This window comes from Bufo gargarizans, chromosome 4, assembly GCF_014858855.1.
Source record: "Bufo gargarizans isolate SCDJY-AF-19 chromosome 4, ASM1485885v1, whole genome shotgun sequence".
Classification (NCBI taxonomy): Eukaryota; Metazoa; Chordata; class Amphibia; order Anura; family Bufonidae; genus Bufo; species Bufo gargarizans.
Window position 1 is genome coordinate 316,302,147 of NC_058083.1, and position 22,086 is coordinate 316,324,232.

The 22,086-nt window shown below is 41.4% G+C and overlaps 1 protein-coding gene across 1 annotated transcript in view; it reads left to right on the forward strand.

Annotated features, from left to right (window-relative positions):
* Positions 1-21,870, forward strand: part of ENPP1 (ectonucleotide pyrophosphatase/phosphodiesterase 1) — a 179,299-nt gene extending 157,429 nt beyond the window's left edge. Inside the window, exons 22-25 of the mRNA XM_044291516.1 lie at positions 1,499-1,579; positions 11,665-11,797; positions 12,271-12,427; positions 20,187-21,870. Of these exons, the coding sequence (XP_044147451.1) occupies positions 1,499-1,579; positions 11,665-11,797; positions 12,271-12,427; positions 20,187-20,345 (530 nt within the window). The 3' untranslated portion in view covers positions 20,346-21,870. The remainder of the gene's footprint in view (positions 1-1,498; positions 1,580-11,664; positions 11,798-12,270; positions 12,428-20,186) is intronic.
* Positions 21,871-22,086: the final 216 nt, after the last annotated feature.

A 22,086-nucleotide genomic window follows, 5' to 3' on the forward strand; every position in this document is an offset into this window, starting at 1 on the left:
CGGTTCTATAAAAATATCACATGACCAAACCCCTCAGATGAACACCGTCAAAAAAATGAAATAAAAACTGTGCTAAAAAAAACATTTTTTTGTCACCTTACATCACTAAAAGCGCAACACCAAGCGATCAAAAAGGCATAGTACCAATCTAACCGTCACCTCATCCTGGATAAAATGAGCCCCTACATAAGACTCCTAAAAACAAAAAAAACAAAAAAAATATGGCTCTCAGACTATGGAGACACTAAAACATGATTTTTTTTGTTTCAAAAATGATATTATTGTGTAAAACAAATAAAAAAACTAATAAAAAACTGTCAAGCCATTTTTTTGTCACCTTACATCACAAAAAGTGTAATACCAAGCTATCAAAAAGTGATATGTACCCCAAAATCATGCCAATCAAACCGTCATCTCATCCCGCAAAAAATTAAACCCTACCTAAGACAATTTCCCAAAAAATAAAAAAAATTATGGCTCTCAGACTATGGAGACACTAAAACATGATTTTTTTTTCAAAAATGCTTTTATTATGTAAAACTGAAACAAACAACCAAAAAAGTAGTCATATTTGGTATTGTCGCATCCGTAACAACCTGCTCTATAAAAATAACACATGATTTAACCTGTCAGATGAACATTGTAAATAACAAAAAAAAAATGGTGCCAAAACAGCTATTTTTTGTTACCTTGCCTCACAAAAAGTGTAATATAGAGCCACCAAAAATCATATGTACCCTAAAATAGTACTGAAAAAACTGCCACCTTATCCCGTAGTTTCCAAAATGGGGTAATTTTTGGGGGAGTTTCTACTCTAGGAGTGCATCAGGGAATCTTCAAATGTGACATGGCAACTTAAAATTATTCCAGTGAAATCTGCCCTCCAAAAGACACATGGCGTTTCTTTACTTATGCACCCTGCCGTGTACTCGTACAGCAGTTTACAACCACATATAGGGTGTTTCTGTACACTACAGAATCAGGGCAAAAAATATTGAATTTTGTTTGGCTGTTAACCCTTGCTTTGTTACTGGAAAAAAACTGATTAAAATGGAAAGTCTGCCAAAAATTGAAAATCTGAAATTTCATCTACATTTTCCATTAATTCTTGTGGAACACCTAAAGGGTTAAGAAAGTTAGTAAAATCTGTTTTGAATACCTTGAAGGATGTAGTTTCTAAAATGGGGCCATTTATGGTTTCTATTATGTAAGCTCACAAAGTGACTTCAGGCCTGAACTGGACATTAAAAAGTGGGTTTTGAAAATTTCCTGAAATATTTCAAGATTTGCTTCTAAACTTCTAAGCCTTCTAAGGTCCCAAAAATAGTGACGAGAAAACAATCTCAGAATGGCTTGGATAGGTAAAAGCGTTTTAAAGTTATCACCACATAAAGTGACACATGTCAAATTTGCCTGGGATTCGGCCTGGGATTTAGGGTGAAAAGTATCTCGGTACTGAAGGGGTTAAATTATATGTATTTTTATTTATTTTTTTTAGGCCTCAAAAGATCTTCTAAAGATGATGGTTATTCAGGACTTACAACCAGCAACATGATTCCAATGTATCCTGCATTTCAAGGTTAGCTTTGCTCCTTGTATTGGTATGTATGATATACGTGATGTTCATCATTTCTTTAACTTCTCTAGGGCAAATGGTTGAAAAAAAAAAGAATAAATTGAGCAATGACATCAAACAAGCAGAAGTAAATTATTAAAGGCATCTGTCAGCAGAGTTGTACCTATGACCTGCTGCATGTGAGCTTGGCAGCTGAAGGCACCTGTGTTGGTCCCAGAAAAATTAAGTTTTAATTTATGCGAATGAGCGTTTAGGAGCAACAGGGGCGTTGCCATTACTCCTAGAGGCTCAGTTCTCTCTGCAACTGCCGCACCCCCTGCACTTTGATTGACAGGGCCAAGAAATGAAAACATCATCACACCTGCCTGGTTTTCTGGCACAAATGAAGAAAGAAGTTGATGGCAGCTTGGAGCTGCCATATATTTCTGTATAGATACAAGGACTGTTGGAGAATGTGCCTCATTTATGCTGAGGCCTGTGTCTAATTTTAGGAGATAATGAATATATGGAGTCCATTATAGAATGTATATTTATGAAATTGGAGGCATAAAGAGGGTTTATTCACATCTATAGAAATCCTATTACATCTTCATACAATATTAAACTGTGATACAGTTATATGCATACGCCTTAATTCTTTGCACATACTGTAGTAAATGTATCATATGGCTCTTATCAAAATTATTACTAATCTTAGAGCAAATCTTGAGGGTTAGGAGAGAGTTGATGGGAGCAGTGTGACACATATAAAATTGGAGCAAATGAATAGTTAAAGGGGTTTTACAATACCCTCAAGAAGTTAACAGAACACTGCTCTAAAATTGAAAAATAAGCCTTACTGAGCGGCTTAATACCCACGGTCCGTGTGTCTCTCATCCATTGGTGCATTCAGTCTTCACCAGTAGTGATGAGCGGCATAGGCAATATTAGTTTTCGCAATATTTAGGGAATTCTAGGATTCGTGATCTCATTATTTTTGTGATTGCACAAATCGGCAGTAATGCGCATATTTTTTGGGCAGTACATGCAACTTCACATTTTATCAGGTCTCAGTAGATATCACGGATTGGTGCACTAAGTATTGTTGTGATATCACAGCACTGTGTCTGTAGCATGTATGTATGGACAGCAGAGAAACAGTAATTCCTAACACCCTGCACTGGAACCTATCAGCTACACAATATCACTATCTAACCTACACTGACTATCTCCTACTAACTATCTGGATTATATATATGAGCTAAATAAATATCTAATGTAATTAGATAAGGAATAGGATCCAGATGACAGGGCACAGCAATGTCACTGCTGTCTCTCTTGGAACTGCAAAAATACTACAGAAAATGGCTGCTGGGGAGGTTCTTATATAGTAAGGGGTAGGCAACTTTTCTATTGGTTGCTAGGGATGTTGTTAAGTTCTGATAAAGACATTGCAGCCTTCTCATTGGCCCACAAGCAAGAAGGGAGGTTACTGATGAAAAAAAAAATCTAGAATATTTGCGACTATGAATATATAACACTATAGTCTACATCTCCGCGAATTCTTGAAGTACCGATATTTGCGATAAAAATTTGCGATTAGAATATTCGCGATCAATGCTAGTTACCAGCTCTGAAGCGATGAAGTCACACTGGTTACTTCACAAGATTGCTGCAGGCAATCACTGTCCTTAACTCACATAAGTGAGTTGACACTGTAGCGATGATTAGCCAGACTACCCCAGGTGACTGCTGAAACCAGTGATTGGCTGCAGTGATCACAGAAGACCGCTGGAACCACTGGAAAGGTGTGAGATTGAAGGAGAGTTAGGTTAGTTAACACTAACAAGGGCTGAAAATCAAACAAAAGACATGGCAGCACACTGTTATGCATGCAAACAAGAACTAGGGATTAGAGATTATTCTGTATTACAGTGCCACTATACCTACTGTACATGAAAAATGGAAGCTCTTTGTGCACATTTTCGATCATGTGTCAGGCCTTTCTACCAACGTCAAGGTGGCTTCTGCAGATGGGTATCTAACACTAACAAAACTGCCTCTCCTGGGCCTAACTTAACCCCTTAGGGACCCATGACGTATCGGTACGGCATGTTTCCCGAATCCTTAAGGACCCATGACGTACCGGTACGTCATGGCTTCAATTCGCGATTCCGGCGCCGCGGGGGTTAATCGGAACGGGATGCCGGCTGAAATCATTCAGCCGGCATCCCGTAACAACGCAGGGGGGGGTCATTTGACCCCCCCGTATAGACGATCGCAGAAAACCGCAGGTCCATTCAGACCTGCGGTTTTCTGCGTTTCCGGTCCATTCGGGTGTGCTGTGACCCGATGAACCGGAAAAAGACTGCGATCGGTGGCGTAATTTTACACCACCAATCGCAGTCCGAGGATTTGAGGAGGCGGTGCTGGCCCTGGTGCTGAACACTGCTGTCCAGGGTGCTGATTGGTGCAGGGGAGAGAGGCGCGAGATTCAAACTTCCTGCGCTCCTCTCTCCCCTCCTCTTCCTGTCCAGCACCCTGACCGTGCAGCATCGTCCAGCACCAGCTCCTGTGTCCCCCTAATCGGCATCCATCACCCTCCTGCACCCATCGCCACTCAGGTAGGTTAGGGTCAGTGAGGGAGAGGCACCATTAGGAAGGGAAAGAAGGGAAAAGTTAGTTAGGAAAAAAAAAAAAAAAAAGAACTTTTACACAAAACTTTTTTGATCCATCTATCAGACCCCAGAGCCCCCCCTGCCACTTGCCCCCCCCTACCAGCCCCCCACCACCACCAGCCCCCCCCCACCCCCCCCACCCATCCCCCCACCAGCCCTCCCCCAGCCTCCCCCCCCTCACCACTAGCCCCCTTACCACCACTTTTTTTTTATTTTTCTGCGTTCGCTGACTGGTCGGCACTTTAGCGTCCGTCCACTGTTAGCGCATCGCCTGCCCCACCGCTGATCAGCGTTGTACCGCTGATCAGCAACTTTGAACTTTTTTTCCTAACACTTGCCCCTTTATTTTCCTTTTTTTAGTACGCGAACACCCGTTGCCCCCACACACACGCACATATAATAAAGGTTTCCACACACGCACACCTACACGCACACACACCCATGGCCCGCCGGGTGTTCTCGGCCGAGGAGGCATACGCCCAGATTGCCTCCGACTCCGAGAGCCCCAGTGAGGATGAGGATGACCCCACATTCCTTCTGTCATCCGCATCCTCCTCATCATCATCGGATGACGATGAGCCACCAAGGCGGCGGAGACGCCGCCAGGCGGAGCCAGGGGCCACACATGCTAGGGATCCTGTGGCCCACCCTAGTACGAGCCGCCCTGGGGTTCGTACTGGTTTCCCGGCCCACCAAATAAGTTCACCGGAGCCCCCTGCCGATGAACTTAGCTGGTGTCCCCCAGTGGACTTTGAGCCTGAGATTCCGGATTTCGCTGGCAATCCTGGAATCCAGATTCCCACAGTGGGGTTTACTGAAATAGACTTTTTTAGTTTTTTTTTCAGTAACCCACTGGTGAATTTGATGGTGGAGCAGACGAATCTGTACGCCCAACAGTTCGTCGCTCAAAACCCAGGCTCATTTTTGGCTAGACCCGGTGGCTGGACGCCGGTCAGTGCAGCCGAAATGAGGACATTTTGGGGCCTCGTGCTGCATATGGGTCTAGTCCAAAAACCCAGTGTCAGGCAATACTGGAGTGGGGACGTCCTATACCAGACCCCACTGTACAGTATGGTCATGACACGTCCCCGGTTTGAGGCCATCCGGAAATGTCTGCATTATTCCGATAATGCAGCATGTCCACCCCGAGGTGATCCTGCCTATGACCGGCTGTATAAGATACGGCCGGTCATCGATCACTTTGGGGCCACATTTCAGCAGGCCTACGTACCTGGAAGGGAGGTCGCGGTTGATGAGTCTCTCGTTGCGTTCAAGGGGAGACTCAGTTTCCGCCAATACATTCCCACAAAGCGGGCGAGGTATGGCGTGAAGCTATACAAAATTTGTGAGAGTACCTCAGGGTACACTTACAAATTTCGTGTGTACGAGGGGCGAGATTCCCGTATTCAACCCCCAGAATGTCCCCCCACTCTGGGTGTTAGCGGGAAACTCGTGTGGGACCTTATGCACCCACTGCTGGATAAGGGTTACCACTTGTACGTGGATAACTTTTATACCAGCATTCCCTTGTTCAGGTCCCTTGCCGCCAGATCCACGTTCGCTTGTGGGACCGTGCGGAAAAATCAGCGCGGCCTCCCTGCCCACCCCCTCCAGGTACCTATCCCCAGGGGTGAGACCCGTGCCCTTACCAGTGGAAACCTGTTGCTGGTCAGGTATAAGGACAAGAGGGATGTCCTTATGCTGTCCACAATCCACGGTAACAGCACCACCCCAGTCCCTGTGCGAGGTACCGCGGCAACGGTCCTCAAGCCCGATTGTATCGTCGACTACAATCGGTATATGGGAGGAGTTGATCTCTCTGATCAAGTCCTCACGCCATATAATGCCATGCGCAAAACCCGGGCATGGTACAAAAAAGTTACGGTCTACATGGTGCAGGTTGCCATGTACAACTCTTTTGTACTATCCCGAAGCGCTGGCAGCACAGGGACATTCCTCCAATTCTATGAGGCAGTCCTCAAAGACCTGATCTTTTCGGACCGGGAAAGAGCAGGCCGGAGTACCTCGGGAACTGGAGGCGCCCGGATCGTCCCTGGCCAACACTTTCCAGGTGTGGTCCCCCATACTGGAAAGAAGGGACGAACCCAAAAAAGATGCAGAGTGTGTCACAAGAGGGGGATACGGAAGGACACCACCACTCAATGTGACACGTGCCCCGATCATCCGGGCCTCTGCGTTATCGATTGCTTCAGGGAGTATCACACTTCCATGGAGTACTAAATTTTTATAATCCCCAACAGTCCACTAGAGAACATAAAACACTATGGCTCTTAGACTTTGGAGACACAGAAACAATTTTTTTTCCCCAAAAAAATATTAGTTTTAGAGCAGGCATCCTCAAACTGCGGCCCTCCAGATGTTGTAAAACTATAACTCCCAGCATGCCCAGACAACCTACAGCCATCAGCAGGGCATGGTGGGAATTGTAGTTTTACAACATCTGGAGGGCCGCAGTTTTTAGGATGCCTGCTTAGTGTCTCCAAAGTCTGAGAGCCATACATATTGGGCATCGTCGCGTGCGTAAAAGTCGTCGCTATAAAAATAACATTTGACCAAACGCCTCGAATGAACGGTGTTAAAAATATAAAACAAAAACGGTGCCAAAACACCCATTTTTGGGCAAAATTTCAATTTGAATCCCTTTTGCCGGTAATAAAGCAAGGGTTAACAGCCAAACAAAACTCAATATTTATGGCCCTGATTCTGTAGTTTGCAGAAACACCCCATATGTGGTCGTAAATGGCTATATAGCCGCACGGCAGGGCATAGAACGAAGGGAACTCCATACGGTTTCTGGAAGGCAGATTTTGATGGACAGTTTTTTTTTTGACACCATGTCCCATTAGAAGCCCCCCCTGATGTAGCCTAGACTAGAAACTCCAAAAAAGTGACCCCATCTAAGAAACTACACCCCTCAAGGTATTCAAAAGTTACTTTACAAACTATGTTAACCCTTTAGGTGTTCCACAAAACTAAATAGCGAATGTAGAAATTTTTTTAGAATTTAATTTTTTTGTTACATTGCCTCAAAAAAGAGTAATATAGAGCAACCAAAAATCATATTTACCCCTAAAATAGTCCCAAAACAACAACCACCTTATCCTGTAGTTTCCTAGATGGGGTCACTTTTATGGAGTTTCTACTCTAGGGGTGCATCAGGGGGCTTGAAAGGGTACATGGTGTAAATAAACCAGTCCAGCAAAATCTGCCTTCCAAAAACCATATGACGTTCCCCTCCTTCTATGTCCTGCCGTTTGGCCAAACAGTAGTTTACGACCACATATGGGGTGTTTCTGCAAACTACAGAATCAGGGCAACCCATTTTGAGTTTTGTTTGGCAGTTAACCCTTGTTTTACTCCTGGAAAAAATTGATTATATTGGAAAATTTTCCAAAAAATAGAAATTTCTAAATTGTTTCTCCATCTGCCATTAACTCTTGTGGAACACCTAAAGGGTTAACAAAGTTTGTAAACCAAGTTTTGAATACCTTGAGGGGTGTACTTTCTTAGATGGAGTCACTTTTTTGAAATTTCTATTCTAGGGGTGCAACAGGGGGCTTCAAATGGGACATGGTATAAACAAAACCAGTCCTGCAAAATCTGCCTTCCAAAACCCATATGGTGTTCCCCTCCTTCTATGTCCTCCCGTTTGGCCAAACAGTAGTTTACGACCACATATGGGGTGTTTCTGCAAACTACAGAATCAGGGCAACCCATTTTGAGTTTTGTTTGGCAGTTAACCCTTGTTTTACTCCTGGAAAAAATTGATTATATTGGAAAATTTTCCAAAAAATAGAAATTTCTAAATTGTTTCTCCATCTGCCATTAACTCTTGTGGAACACCTAAAGGGTTAACAAAGTTTGTAAACCCAGTTTTGAATACCTTGAGGGGTGTACTTTCTTAGATGGAGTCACTTTTTTGAAATTTCTATTCTAGGGGTGCAACAGGGGGCTTCAAATGGGACATGGTATAAACAAAACCAGTCCTGCAAAATCTGCCTTCCAAAACCCATATGGTGTTCCCCTCCTTCTATGTCCTCCCGTTTGGCCAAACAGTAGTTTACGACCACATATGGGGTGTTTCTGCAAACTACAGAATCAGGGCAACCCATTTTGAGTTTTGTTTGGCAGTTACCCTTGTTTTACTCCTGGAAAAAATTGATTATATTGGAACATTTTCCAAAAAAATGGAAATTTCTAAATTGTTTCTCCATCTGCCATTAACTCTTGTGGAACACCTAAAGGGTTAACAAAGTTTGTAAACCCAGTTTTGAATACCTTGAGGGGTGTACTTTCTTAGATGGAGTCACTTTTTTGAAATTTCTATTCTAGGGGTGCAACAGGGGGCTTCAAATGGGACATGGTATAAACAAAACCAGTCCTGCAAAATCTGCCTTCCAAAACCCATATGGCGTTCCCCTCCTTCTATGTCCTCCCGTTTGGCCAAACAGTAGTTTACGACCACATATGGGGTGTTTCTGCAAACTACAGAATCAGGGCAACCCATTTTGAGTTTTGTTTGGCAGTTAACCCTTGTTTTACTCCTGGAAAAAATTGATTATATTGGAAAATTTTTCAAAAAATAGAAATTTCTAAATTGTTTCTCCATCTGCCATTAACTCTTGTGGAACACCTAAAGGGTTAACAAAGTTTGTAAACCCAGTTTTGAATACCTTGAGGGGTGTACTTTCTTAGATGGAGTCACTTTTTTGAAATTTCTATTCTAGGGGTGCAACAGGGGGCTTCAAATGGGACATGGTATAAACAAAACCAGTCCTGCAAAATCTGCCTTCCAAAACCCATATGGTGTTCCCCTCCTTCTATGTCCTCCCGTTTGGCCAAACAGTAGTTTACGACCACATATGTGGTGTTTCTGCAAACTACAGAATCAGGGCAACCCATTTTGAGTTTTGTTTGGCAGTTAACCCTTGTTTTACTCCTGGAAAAAATTGATTATATTGGAAAATTTTCCCAAAAATAGAAATTTCTAAATTGTTTCTCCATCTGCCATTAACTCTTGTGGAAGACCTAAAGGGTTAATAAAGTTTGAAAAAACAGTTTTGAATACCTTGAGGGGTGTAGTTTCTAGAATGGGGTCATTTTTGGGAGGTTTCTATTATCTAAGCCTCACAATATGACTGCAAACCTGAACTGGTCCATAAAAAGTGGGATTTTGAAGATTTCTGAAAAATTTCAAAATTTGCTTCTAAACTTCTAAGCCTTGTAACATCCCCAAAAAATAAAATATCATTCCCAAAATGCTACACACATGAAGTAGACATATGGGGAATGTAAAGCCATCACAATTTTTGGGGGTATTACTATGTATTACAGAAGTAGAGAAACTGAAACTTTGAAATTTGCTAATTTTTCAAAAAAATTTGTAAAAATTTTATTTTTTGGTGCAAAAAAATTAACTTTTTTGACCCAATTTTAGCAGTGTCATGAAGTACAATATGTGACGAAAAAACAATCTCAGAACGGCCTGGGTAAGTCAAAGCGTTTTAAAGTTATGAGCACTTAAAGGGACACTGGTCAGATTTGCAAAAAATGGCCAAGTCCTTAAGGTGAAATAGGGCTGAGTCCTTAAGGGGTTAAGCTTAAAATGTTTAGGGCAGTATAGGAACCACTATATTTATACTCTGCTCAGAAACCTTGGGCAGATGGGTGGGGAGTGCTCAATCTAAAGGAGGGAGCTACCTTCCAAACATACTGCAAGAAAATTTAGACTTGCATATCCAAAGTCACAAGTGCACCTCTATAAGGCTAGCATGCAAACAGAAAACAAAACACTTATGACAGCACACCAATACACATGCAAACAATATTACTAGGTATTAGGGATTATTCTGTATTAAAGTAGTATTATACCTACTATACATAAAAAACGTAAGCTCTTTGCGCACATTTTTGATCAAACGTGTCTCAGGCCCATCTACCAATGTCAAGGTGGCTTCTGCAGATGGGGACCTAACACTAACAGAACTGCCTCTCCTGGGTCTAACTTAAGCCTACAATGTTCAGGATGGTGTAGGAACCAGCTATATTTATACTCTGCACAGAAGCCCTGGGCAGATGTGTGGGGTGCTTAATCTAGCTACCCTCCAAACATACTACAAAAAAATTTAGCCTAGAACATCCAAAGTCTGAAAAGGACTGAAAATAATTATTAATCTGTTTCTAGAAAAGCTGTATGATAGCCAATATAATATGAAGGCTGCCTAGATCTGTCTTGCTATTCAGGATAGCTGCAGGTAAAATCATTTGAGAGAATTTACAGGTATATTTAATAAGGACCTGTCACCTCTCCTGACATGGCTGTATGTTATTCTGTTTCTCTATTATTCTTACTAGAAGTTTATGAATAAAATTGCCAGCAGTCTGCAGTAAAGGTCCATCTGGCTGTTTTCAGTTGGGGAGAGGGTGCCCATACGCAGTCTGCTACTGCCAACACTGTGTCAGACTGTGCAGGGGCACACCCTCAACGACACCTAGTTGGATCCTTATTGCAGACTGCTGGCAAGTCATTCATATATTTCCAATAGAGGGATGGTACAACATAGACCCATGAGAATATATGCTTTAGAATTGTTATTGCACAAGGAATGCAAGTAGTTACTAAAACAGACATGTCAAGATACGGTAGGTGACAGCCCTCGTTAAAGGGGCTGTATGGCCTAGAAGCAGACAACCCCAATGGTTGTAAAGTGTTCTGCATTTCCTCCAGGTTCTCTAATTTCTGAGAGGAAACTGGCAAATCTGGAGGAAACACACTGGAGGATCTGGGAGATCATACAAGGCCATGCAGATGTTTGATTGGAATCTCCGATCTAAGGTAACAGTGTGAACCACTGTGATTTCCATTCTATAAGACATGCTGGCTAACTTTGTAATTTATTTTGCAGTATGCATTTGGATACGTAGCTACCTCCATTTTGGTTGTGCACTCTTAACCACTCTTTCCCAAGGCGTTTTTAATTGAAGCAATGTATATTTGGAGCCAGCTTTCCATGAATTCATTTGAGGTCTGCTGGTGCAAGGAGAGGAGTCGTCCTAGAGTAGGGTCCCATCTAAAGGAGGTCACCTTGCTGTGGTCGCACAAATTATTTTGATCAAAATATATATTGCTAAGTACCTTGTTTTCATTTATGTAGTGATTAGTAAAATGTATGCTATTTTGCATTTTTGATGCTGTTTTTTGCCATTTGGCAAAAGATGCATTGGCCAGATGCACTAGTTATGCCATATTTGAAACATTTTCTATAGTCTACTTTTTCTTAAAAATGTGTAAAAAAAACTAACAAAAGTCGCTTGCAATAAAAATGCAGGAAATGTGTGGCTTTTTGTACAAACCTCTCAAAAATTCTTCACAAAAAGGAAGCCTTATTTTCTTTTCTTTTTTCTTTTTAGGGGTATGGAAATATTTTCATGAAATTCTATTGGCAAAATATACAAAACAGAAGAATGGCATTAATGTCATCAGTGGTCCAGTATTTGATTATAATTTTGATGGGCGATATGACACTGTGGAGCAAATTAAACAGTAAGTAAAGGGTTACATTGTTAAAACTGTAAATTTCTTTATTATTATTTTTTTAATATATTAAACGCTAAGCTATCTGCAAGATTCCCACCTATCACTAGTACGTTCCTGTGGATAGGAGATAAATGTTGGTTGAATGGAAATCCCTTTAAGAGCTGCCCTTTAGTGTCATAGTGTAATTCCCTGTTCACATCATTACATAGATTCGATTTTTATTCTTTTCAAATTTATTTTTATTGAAAGTGTAATTTCAGTTTTTAGATTTCTATTAGTCATAAGAAAGATAAATTGTGGTTTCTTGTTAACACTAGTGTGAGGCCACAATCCCATCTGTGAGGTCTTCTCCCCTCACATTTTATTTACTAAAATTGAGACCTGGACAACATGGGAAAAAATTAAACCTCTCTTGGCTAGGCTAATTCAGTCTTACCTTTTTCCCTAAATGATAAAATCCAATATATGTTTCATTGCAGGATGGTACAGGATTCAGGTGTCTACCTCCCAACTCACTACTTTATAATTTTGATAAGCTGCAAGAATTCTTCCGAGACTCCTGAGCAATGTTCTAGCCCTATGGAGGTCATATCTTTCATTGTACCACACAGAGAAGACTACAGTGAAAGCTGTGCTGTAAGTTTTGGCTTTATTAAGGATCAGTAGACCAGAGGTTCTCTATTCCAATTTCTAGGAGACCCCAACAGGTTGTGCTCTGAGCAGTTTGTTAGACCACATTCATATTGGGTGTTAATACTGGGGTTTTTCAAGATTTTACAACTGATGACCTATCCTCTGGATAGATCACCGGTATCTGATGGGTGGGGAGTTCGACATGAGGGACTCCCGCCAGTCAGCTGTTTCTGCCTTCTCCATGCTCACCAACCACAGCGCCTTACATTGTATAGCAGCTATGCTTGCTATCGCGCTCAGCCCCATTCACTTCTACAGGATTGAGCTGCACCTAGACCACCTGACAAATGAACGTGTCCTCACTGGCCTAGGAAAAGCTTAGAGAAGCTCGAACAGCTGATCGGCAGGGGTCCCAGGTGTTAGACCCCCACCGACCACATAGTTATAAAGTCTCAGAAAACCCCTTTAATGGTGTAGAAAACCACAATCTCTATAAAACGGTGACAGTAGCAATTTGTACATTTATGGTGCTTGAAATGACACTATATTGTTATTCTTCATCTTATATTTTATTCTTCCCTGGTTTTCTGCAATTAACACAACTCAAACTGCTTAACATACAGATTCCGTTCAAATGGTGTTTAAAGCTCTCAGCGCTGAGAGGTTCGCTATGTATTTTTGGATAAATTTGCATTTAAAAATTAAAAAAAATTCCCATAGAAAAAAATGGCAAAATTCTGCTATTAATACAGTTAATATACAGGCTGGGTTCAAACTGCATTTCAAAGCTCTTGATGATGAGGGGTGTGCTATCAATTTTTGGAGTCAATGGGATTTGTCCTTTTTTAATAAATTAATGTTTAAAAATGAAAAATAACTAAAAAATAGAAATGAATGGAGAAATGTTCAGAGAATCTAATTTTAACTGCTATGGATGATGACTCAACCGCACGCATCTCTCTCTCTCTCTCTCTCTCTCTCTCTCTCTCTCTCTCAATGGGGCTGAGTGAAAATCCGTTTTTCACGGATGGTTGCTAAGAGATGTTGATTGTAAACCTTCCGTTTTTTATCACACGCGTGCAAAATGCATTAAATCGCATTGCACCCGCGCGATAAAAAATGAACAACTGAACGCGATCGCAGGCAAAACGGAATGACTTTGCTTGAGAAATCACGCATTTTTCACTGAACGCATTCGCAATGCATCTGGACCTAATCCGGACATGCACGTCTGCAAGTGGCCTATGGGGGAGATTTATCAAAATTGGTGTAAAGTAGAACTGGCTTAGTTGCCCATAGCAACCAATCATATTGCACCTTTCATTTTCCAAATGATCTCTCAAAGATGAAAGGTGGAATCTGATTGGTTGCTAGGGGAAACAGCCAGTTTTCCTTTACACCAGTTTGATAAATCTCCCCTTACAGTATATGTATTTTCTTCAGGAAATGTCTAGGTCTAAAATTGCCATTTCTCTGCCACACCGCTCCATGTGAATGTAACTATGTTATCTTGTGTGAATGTACCCTTTAATATTGCATATGAAATGTGATTGGTGGGCTCACATCACTTTTTATGCCTCCGTTTGACGTATACGTTAGAAAAAAATAAGGATACAAAAATGCAGCACACCACGTATCCTGAAGAGTCGGGTAAAAAAAAAATAGTATATAGTCTATTTGAAAATGGCAAAAAAATATATAAACCCTTTTTTTTTTTTACTATGGAACTCTGTGGTGAATGGATGCCACTGTATGGCATCAGTCTGAGCTGAGGAATCCATTTAATGTATATGTTTTTGTATACATTAAATGAATAGGAAAAACGCAGTGTGAACCCAGCCTAAGTGCCACAAGAGTCCTCTGTAAGGCCTCATACATGAACGTTTTTTTTTCCGTTTACTTACCGTTTTTTGCGTTCCGTATATGGTTCATATACGGAACCATACATTTCAATGGATCCGCAAAAAAAATTAAAGGTATTCCGTATGCCTTCCGTTTCTGTATTTCCATCCTGTTCAAAAATAGAACATGTTCTATTATTGTCTGCATAATGGACAAGGATAGTACTGTTCTATCAGGGGCCAGCTGTTCCGTATTGCAAAAAACGGAATGCACATGGACGTCATCCGTATTTTTTGCAGATCTGTTTTTTGCGGAACGCAAAATATTGAAAAAGCCATATGGTTGTGTACAATAGGCCTAATGGAAATCCTTTTGCTGTCTTTTGAACATGTGCTATTTGTAACTGTGCAATTGCGCCCTCTCCTGGTGAAAAAGGGAAGAACAGCCTAATGATGATTGTATTCTCAAGCTCTTCACAAGCTGTTTTACATTTTCTACCAGTGAGATAGTTTTCCTAAGGCCTCATGCACACAAACGTATTTTCTTACCGTGTCTGTTCCGATTTTTGCAGACCGCATACAGAACCATTCATTCCAATAGGTCCACAAAAAAAAACTACGGAAGTTACTCCGTGTGCATTCCGTTTACATATGTCCGTATTTACGTTCCACAAAAGAACGTGTCCTATTATTGTCCCCTTTACGGACAAGGCTAGGACTGTTTTATTAGGGTGCCAGCTGTTCCGTTCCGCAAAATATGGAATGCACACGGATGTCATTCGTATTTTTTGCGGATTCATTTTTTGCTGACTGAAAAATACATACAGTCGTGTGCATGAGGCCTAAGGCCACTTGCAGACCAACGTGTCCGGATTAAGTCCAGATGCGTTGCGTCTGTGATCAGGGAACATTGTGTGAGTAGGTATGCAGTTTTGACTGATATTGCGTTTTGACGTTAAGTTTTTATCGTGCAGGTGCAATGCGTTTTGCACGCATGTGATAAAAAACTGACTGTGGTACCCAGACCCGAACCCGGACTTCTTCACCGAAGTTCGGATTTGGGATCGGTGTTCTGTATATTTTATTATTTTCCATTATAACATGGTTATAATGGAAAATAATAGCATTCTTCAATTCAGAATGCTAAGTAAAAGGTCCATTGTGGGGTTAAAAAAAAAAAATGCGAAATCAGAATTGTTGTAACACGTCACGAAATGTTGCTATGCATAAGTATGCCTAAATGAATTAAGCACTTGGAAAGCATTGAATAATTTTGAACAGAACGAGTTTTACTCCAATAATTACCAGATCTACATCAAAGTTTGAGTAGTAAACAGTGTATGAAAATGTAATGGAATAACAAAATTTCAAAAAGTCTTGTATTTCAGTTTTAAAGTCTTACTTGAGCAAGGCCCAGTAGTGTTAAAAGTGCTTCAGACATCTGCTTTTGCGTTTGTGAACAGTCAAATTTTCCCGTTGCAAAAGCCAGCAGTAGTCCCCCATCATGTTGGGATTCCAGCCGCCTTGATACCGGTTCTCCATTGTAGAAATATCTTAATGGAACCTCTCTTAGTGTTCGTCACTTACGTGTCCCAAATTGGGTTGTAAAAAGTCAAGATGGGAATGTAAGAAATGCACTTTAATGACATTCGGCAGCCAAGTTGTTCATCTGCTGTAAGCATGTTGTCTACTAATTCAGCATAGTTTGCAGCTCGTCTGTTCCCAAGGAAGTTCTGCACTACTAGCACAAATGCATCCCAAGCTGCACGACGCGCTCGCTTTGTCAGATTACTGCTCTGATCATAAGTAGTGTATTTGCCACATATGTAGCAGAAATTGTCTGCATCATTAACACATTTGCGTTTATCCATCTTTAGTTTCAAAACTGATAGCTCTATAACAGATCAATGTGCACAATATGTGGCGCACAGGACTGACAGAATCTATGGTGGAGGTGCTCACAGTAAAGAGGAATCACCCTTCCTCTGGAATAGTAATAAATAAGAGCAAAAAATACTGGGCACTCTCACTGTACACTAGACCACATAGTTTAATAAAATGTTGCAGTTATGAACAATGATATTAATACATAAAAATCAATACAATGCATAAAAAATATATATAACACTATAAAATACAATTGATAAATCCAGATCAATAAATTGCTCAAAAAATTGTGTGAATCTTCTGGATGGTTCAGGTGAGAAAGTCCTTCTACTGCTTATAAAGTCTGTTAATAAAGTGCAGTAGTACAGTCCCTTTGGGATATATAATCCCACAGTTCAACTCTCTTCCGACTAGGAGAGTGATAGATTTCCAGATTAGTTGCAGTGATAAATATGCAGCGTCCCGCTATACTCACTGTTCAGCTGGGGTTAGTTAGTTATTTCCCATGGGTACTTTGTCCTGCTGATGTTCCGGTACAGTTGATGGCTGTGTCCAGCCCTCGCCCGAGCTTCTACAGCTCCTCTCGATCCCTCTTAAATTCCGCTCCGTAAAGTTTAAGAGCCGGCAATCAGTGGGTACCAGTGGCGGATCCAGGGGGGGGGCAACGGGGCAATTGCCCCCCCCCCCCCCCGAGCTGGCGGCGGGCAACGGCGGTGGCTGGGCACAGGGAGATGAGCGCTTCCATTGTGGAAGCGCTCATCTCCAGTCATCTGTATCGCCGTCCTCAGGACAGCGATACAGATGCCTGCCTGTGCTGCGGTAGGGGAGGGAGAGGCGTGTCCCTTTCCCTTCCTCTGATAGGCTGCAGGCACTAGGCCGGCAGCCTATCAGAGGCCGGCGCAGGCGGCGCGATGACGTCATCGCGCCGCCTGAGCCATACAGCGTGGGACACGGGCCAGAAGAGGCCTGCATCGCATCACTGACATGGAGGTAAGTATGTTTTTTTATTTTATTTTAATATATTCAATACCTGGCCGGGGCTGTTATTACTGGTGGGGGGCTGTTATTACTGGCACCTGGGGGCTGTTATTACTGGCGGGGGGCTGTTATTACTGGAAAAGGGGGGGCTGTTATTACTGGCAAAGGGGGGCTGTTATTACTGGCAAAGGGGGGGGGGCTGTTATTACTGGCAAAGGGGGGGCTGTTATTACTGGCAAAGAGGGGGGGGGGCTGTTATTACTGGCAAAGGGGGGGCTGTTATTACTGGCAAAGGGGGGGCTGTTATTACTGGCACCTGGGGGCTGTTATTACTGGCAAAGGGGGGCTTTTATTACTGGAGGCTGTTATTACTGGCAAAGGGGGACTGTTATTACTGGCACAGAGGGGCTCTTATTACTGGGGGCTGTTATTACTGGCACAGAGGGGCTGTTATTACTGGGGGCTGTTATTACTGGCACAGGGGGGCTCTTATTACTGGGGGCTGTTATTACTGGCACAGAGGGGCTCTTATTACTGGGGGCTGTTATTACTGGCACAGGGGGGCTGTTATTACTGGGGGCTGCTATTACTGGCATAGGGGGCAATTATTACTGGCAGGGGGGGCTGTTAATACTGGCACATGATTGTGGGCACTATAGGGGCATCTACTGAGGCCACACAGAAGGGGTATTTTATATGGGCTCTCTGTACAGTACAATTTTATACTGGGACACATTATGGTGGGTACTATGGGGAAGGGGGAGAGGAGTACTATGGGGTCATCTACGGGGGGCACTAAGAAGGGGTATTTCATACTTGCAAATTATGGGGGACACTGAGGGCATCTACTGGAGCATTTTATACTTGTACATTATGGGGGGCACTAGGAGGAAGGAGGGTGTGGAGCACTATGGGGTCATTTACTATGGGCACTATATAGGGGTATTTTATACTGGCACATTATGGGGGCACTATGGGGACATTAGCTCAACTGGGGGCATTACAAGGGGGTATTTTTTGCACTGTCACATTATAAGGAGAATTATTACTACTGGGGGGGCATTATGGTGGGCTTTATTACTCCATCATGGTATGACCCTCTAGTAGCAGCACCGGCCTCTCCCTGCTCTGCTATTCCTCTGCCCCTTCTCCAAATCCTTATTATGAAATCTTTCTCATTAGGATAAAACACAACATCAGCTCCACTGAGCCCCCGGCCAAAGTGTGGAAGTGGCGTCCGAGATCCCCAAGGGACAAGCCAAGTAACTGTAAGTTTTCATGTGAAATATGTTTGTTATACACATATAGCATACACTGTGGAGTCTGTTCTATAAGCACCATTGTTTTGTGGCGGCGGACAGAAAATAATCTGAAAGTGCCCCTCCCGAGACCAGGCTCTGGATCCGCCATTGGTGGGTATGCTGTCTCCCTATTCCGCGCTGGACTTTGTTTGCCCGTGTAAGTGCACCTTGTGCCACTATGCGACGGTCCTGTTAAAGTGCGCGTCTCAGGGTTGATAAGCACTGGAGGTATCTCAGCAGATATTTTTGATGGACGTCTGCGTTGTCTGGAAGCCGAAGTTGCGCACTTCCGCTCCGGTAACAGCGTTCCCCAGCTGAGATTGGGGAACCTGTTACATTGATCTAATAGGCTGAAGCCTAAAGCAGGCTTCAGTGCCTATTAGATGACTATACCAATACAGGCCACGAGGTGGCAGCATTGTATTAGTATAGTGCAAATGAGGTGTTCAATGGTGTCTATATAGACCTCAATGAACACAATAGGCAATCTAATGATTGACAGTTATTGTCACCCAAGGTGACTTAAAAAAAGTTAAAGAAAAGTTAAAAGAAAAGTTTTTGAAAATGAATCCTTAAAATAAAAATACTTAATAAAAAAATGAACATCATGGGCATCGTCTTGTGCGAAAATGCCCATGCTATTAAAATATAACAATATTAATGGCATACAGCAAATTGCATAACGGGAAAAAAACAAAAACTGCCAATTTGCCATTTTTCAACTACTCAATCATTTTTTTATAAAAAGTCGCACACACTTCAAATTGGTATCACTGAAAAGAACAGATTGTTCCGCAAAACATTAGCCCTCACACAGCCCCGTACACAGAACTACAAAAAAGTTATAGGGGTCAGAATATGGTTATAAAAATATATATATTTTTTTTTCAGTATTAAGACACAAGAAAAATTATACAAGTGTGGTATCGTTGTAACCGTACTGACCTGGAGAATGAAGATAACAGGTCAATTTTAACGCATAGTATACAGTGTAAAAAAGCCTTCATCAGAATTGTGTTTTTTCCCAATTCTACCCCATTTGGAATATTTTTTTGCCCGCTTCCTACTACATGGTAAGCCTCTGTAAATGGTGCCATTAGAAACTAAAACTTGTCCTGCAAAAAATAAGCCCTCATAAGGCTATGTGAATGGAAAATTAAAAAAGTTAGGACTATGGGAAGGCGGGGTGTGAAAAACGAAAAAACGCAAAAATGGAAAATCCCAGGGTCCTTAAGGGGTTAAAATCTAGACGTGTCAGGCAAAGTCCAAGTTCATATTTTAAATCGGCACGTTCATTTTAGTATAAATCACGTTTTTCTCTCAGTAGCAAAATCATTGTTGCGCGGTGTTATCAGTTTTTTTTTTATTATTAATAATAATATTTCCAAAACCCATCCGTTCTCAATGAAAACATCCCCATTGCTTTCTCCTGAGCAAGCCTAACTGCAGGGCAACTGGGAGTCTCTGTTTACCACAAATCTCATAGGGCCCCACAGCAAATTTTAGCATTGTCACCCTGCCCCGCCAAGTTTGTCAGTACTTATGGTAATAAAAAGAAGTCGCCCTCTAACTTCTATGTCAGAAAAAGCGGAAATATATGGCAGTCATTCTGAACACCATATTTCTTAATGTACAGTATCTGCAATGTACAACCAGCATAAATATATTGAGAAACCCATTAAATATGATATATTTGCTTGAAATGGTAAAAAAAGCATTGTACTGATTGTTTTTTTATTTTTTATTTATTTATAGGAGTATAAAGAATTCACATGGATTGAAGAACTTTTCCAGTTGCATGTAGCCCGTGTGAAGGACATTGAACTTCTTACTGCTCTCAGTTTCTTTCATAACACAAATTTCTCTGTTTCTGAAATTTTACAGCTCAAAACATTTCTTCGTATTTATTTATGAGCATTTTAAGCCCAAGTAGTATATTTTGTATTATAAAATTCAAGTACCTATATCCCCAAACCACCTCTCGTTTATAGATTATCACTGAATACATTGGGGGTCATTTAACAAGGACCAGCTTAGATACCCTCTTTACTGCTGAAGGATGCGCCAAATTTATGACGAGGTACAGGCCTCGTCATTAATCAGGTGTATCCTCCGCAAGTCCATAGGCCTAGATTAAAATCCAGCCCATGACTGGAGTAGATTTCAATTGTCATATATGCCTGATGTAAACGTTAGTGAATTCGGACCCCCACCCACCACTCCCTCACACTGCCCCCATCACTTCTCAGTGTTTAGGGCAGTGTAAAAACGCAATGTATCCCTATTTTTAGGCACACAGGCATTCAAGGAGTCGCATAAGAGGGGCATTTTATATATATTTTTTTAGATATCAAAATTTGGCCTAAACAGTCATGATAAATGACCCCCATTAGGTCACCAACTGATTATTCATCTTCTAATTGCTGTCAACCATTCTACATTAAAGTGATGCCATCAGTTATACATGTGGGCATGCAATAGGATATTGTAGTCCAGGAAGCTATAGAGCAGTGGGTTGTATAGACTCGTAAGCCAAAACTTTCTTACATGGTTAATGCCATGATGGCACCTTTTAGGGTGCCTTCACATGCGGCAGATTTTGTGGCAGAAAATTCTGTAAAAGAAAATCTGTTTCTTTCATTTTGAATGGGGCAGCAAGCATATGGATATGTGCAAGCCCCATTCAGGTGAATGGAACTGATTTTCAGTCACAGAATTTTCTGCCACAAAATCTGCCACGTGTGAAGGCACCCTTAGACATGTCATTCCACTGAAAATAATGGGAATTAGTGGAAAGGCATTGAAAATGAGAATTGGTATACAGAGGTGCCGTAGGGTGCCCCAGAGGTCTGTATGCTGTATTGTGGCTCTGTACAACTAAGAGACTGTATCAGTGCTAAGACAGATATACATGTATTTCTTTGTATATAGAAAATTCTTAATCGGATTCTGAAATAATTTGTTTCATTTCCTGTTTGCCCGATAGGAATCACAAATTCTGATGATGAGACTATCCCCTTAATAAATAAATGACAAAACTCCTTAAAGTCAGATATATGAACCAAGTATTTCCTCTTTGATAGTGCTAGGAACTTTCTAATTTAGCCTTCTGGGTATGCTCACAAGGGTTAGAGGTGAGGTAATGCATAACCTCCCTACTACGCCAAACAAAACTTGTGGGAAATAGATGATAATGTATACAAGTTGTATGGAATTTTACTATAAAGGAACAATTTTATGATAAAAACAACTTCCCTTGAAAATAAAACATCTGCTCGTTGCGATCTATTGGTGTAGTGGAAAAACCTGGGGAAGTATTTAATGTTTTGTTTTTTGTGGTCACTTCAAATTCCATTTGATATTTATTTTAGACTTTCACTGCCTTATGTAAAATAGCATTTTCTGTCCCCATCTTATCCATAAATGTGTTTTGTATGTATTTCTTATATTGTGAGTTTGTGACTTTATGCATAATTTTGTGATAAATATAACTTTTGGTGCTGTTTTGTATACATTTCTGTGTAAAACATTTTGTGCTTTTATATTCTTCTGGTAGAATGTTTTTGAATGCAAAATGCAGTTTTTGTATAAATATGCATCACACCTCAAAATCAAACCAAAATCCTGTAAGGCTGTGTTCCCACTGGCATCCCCA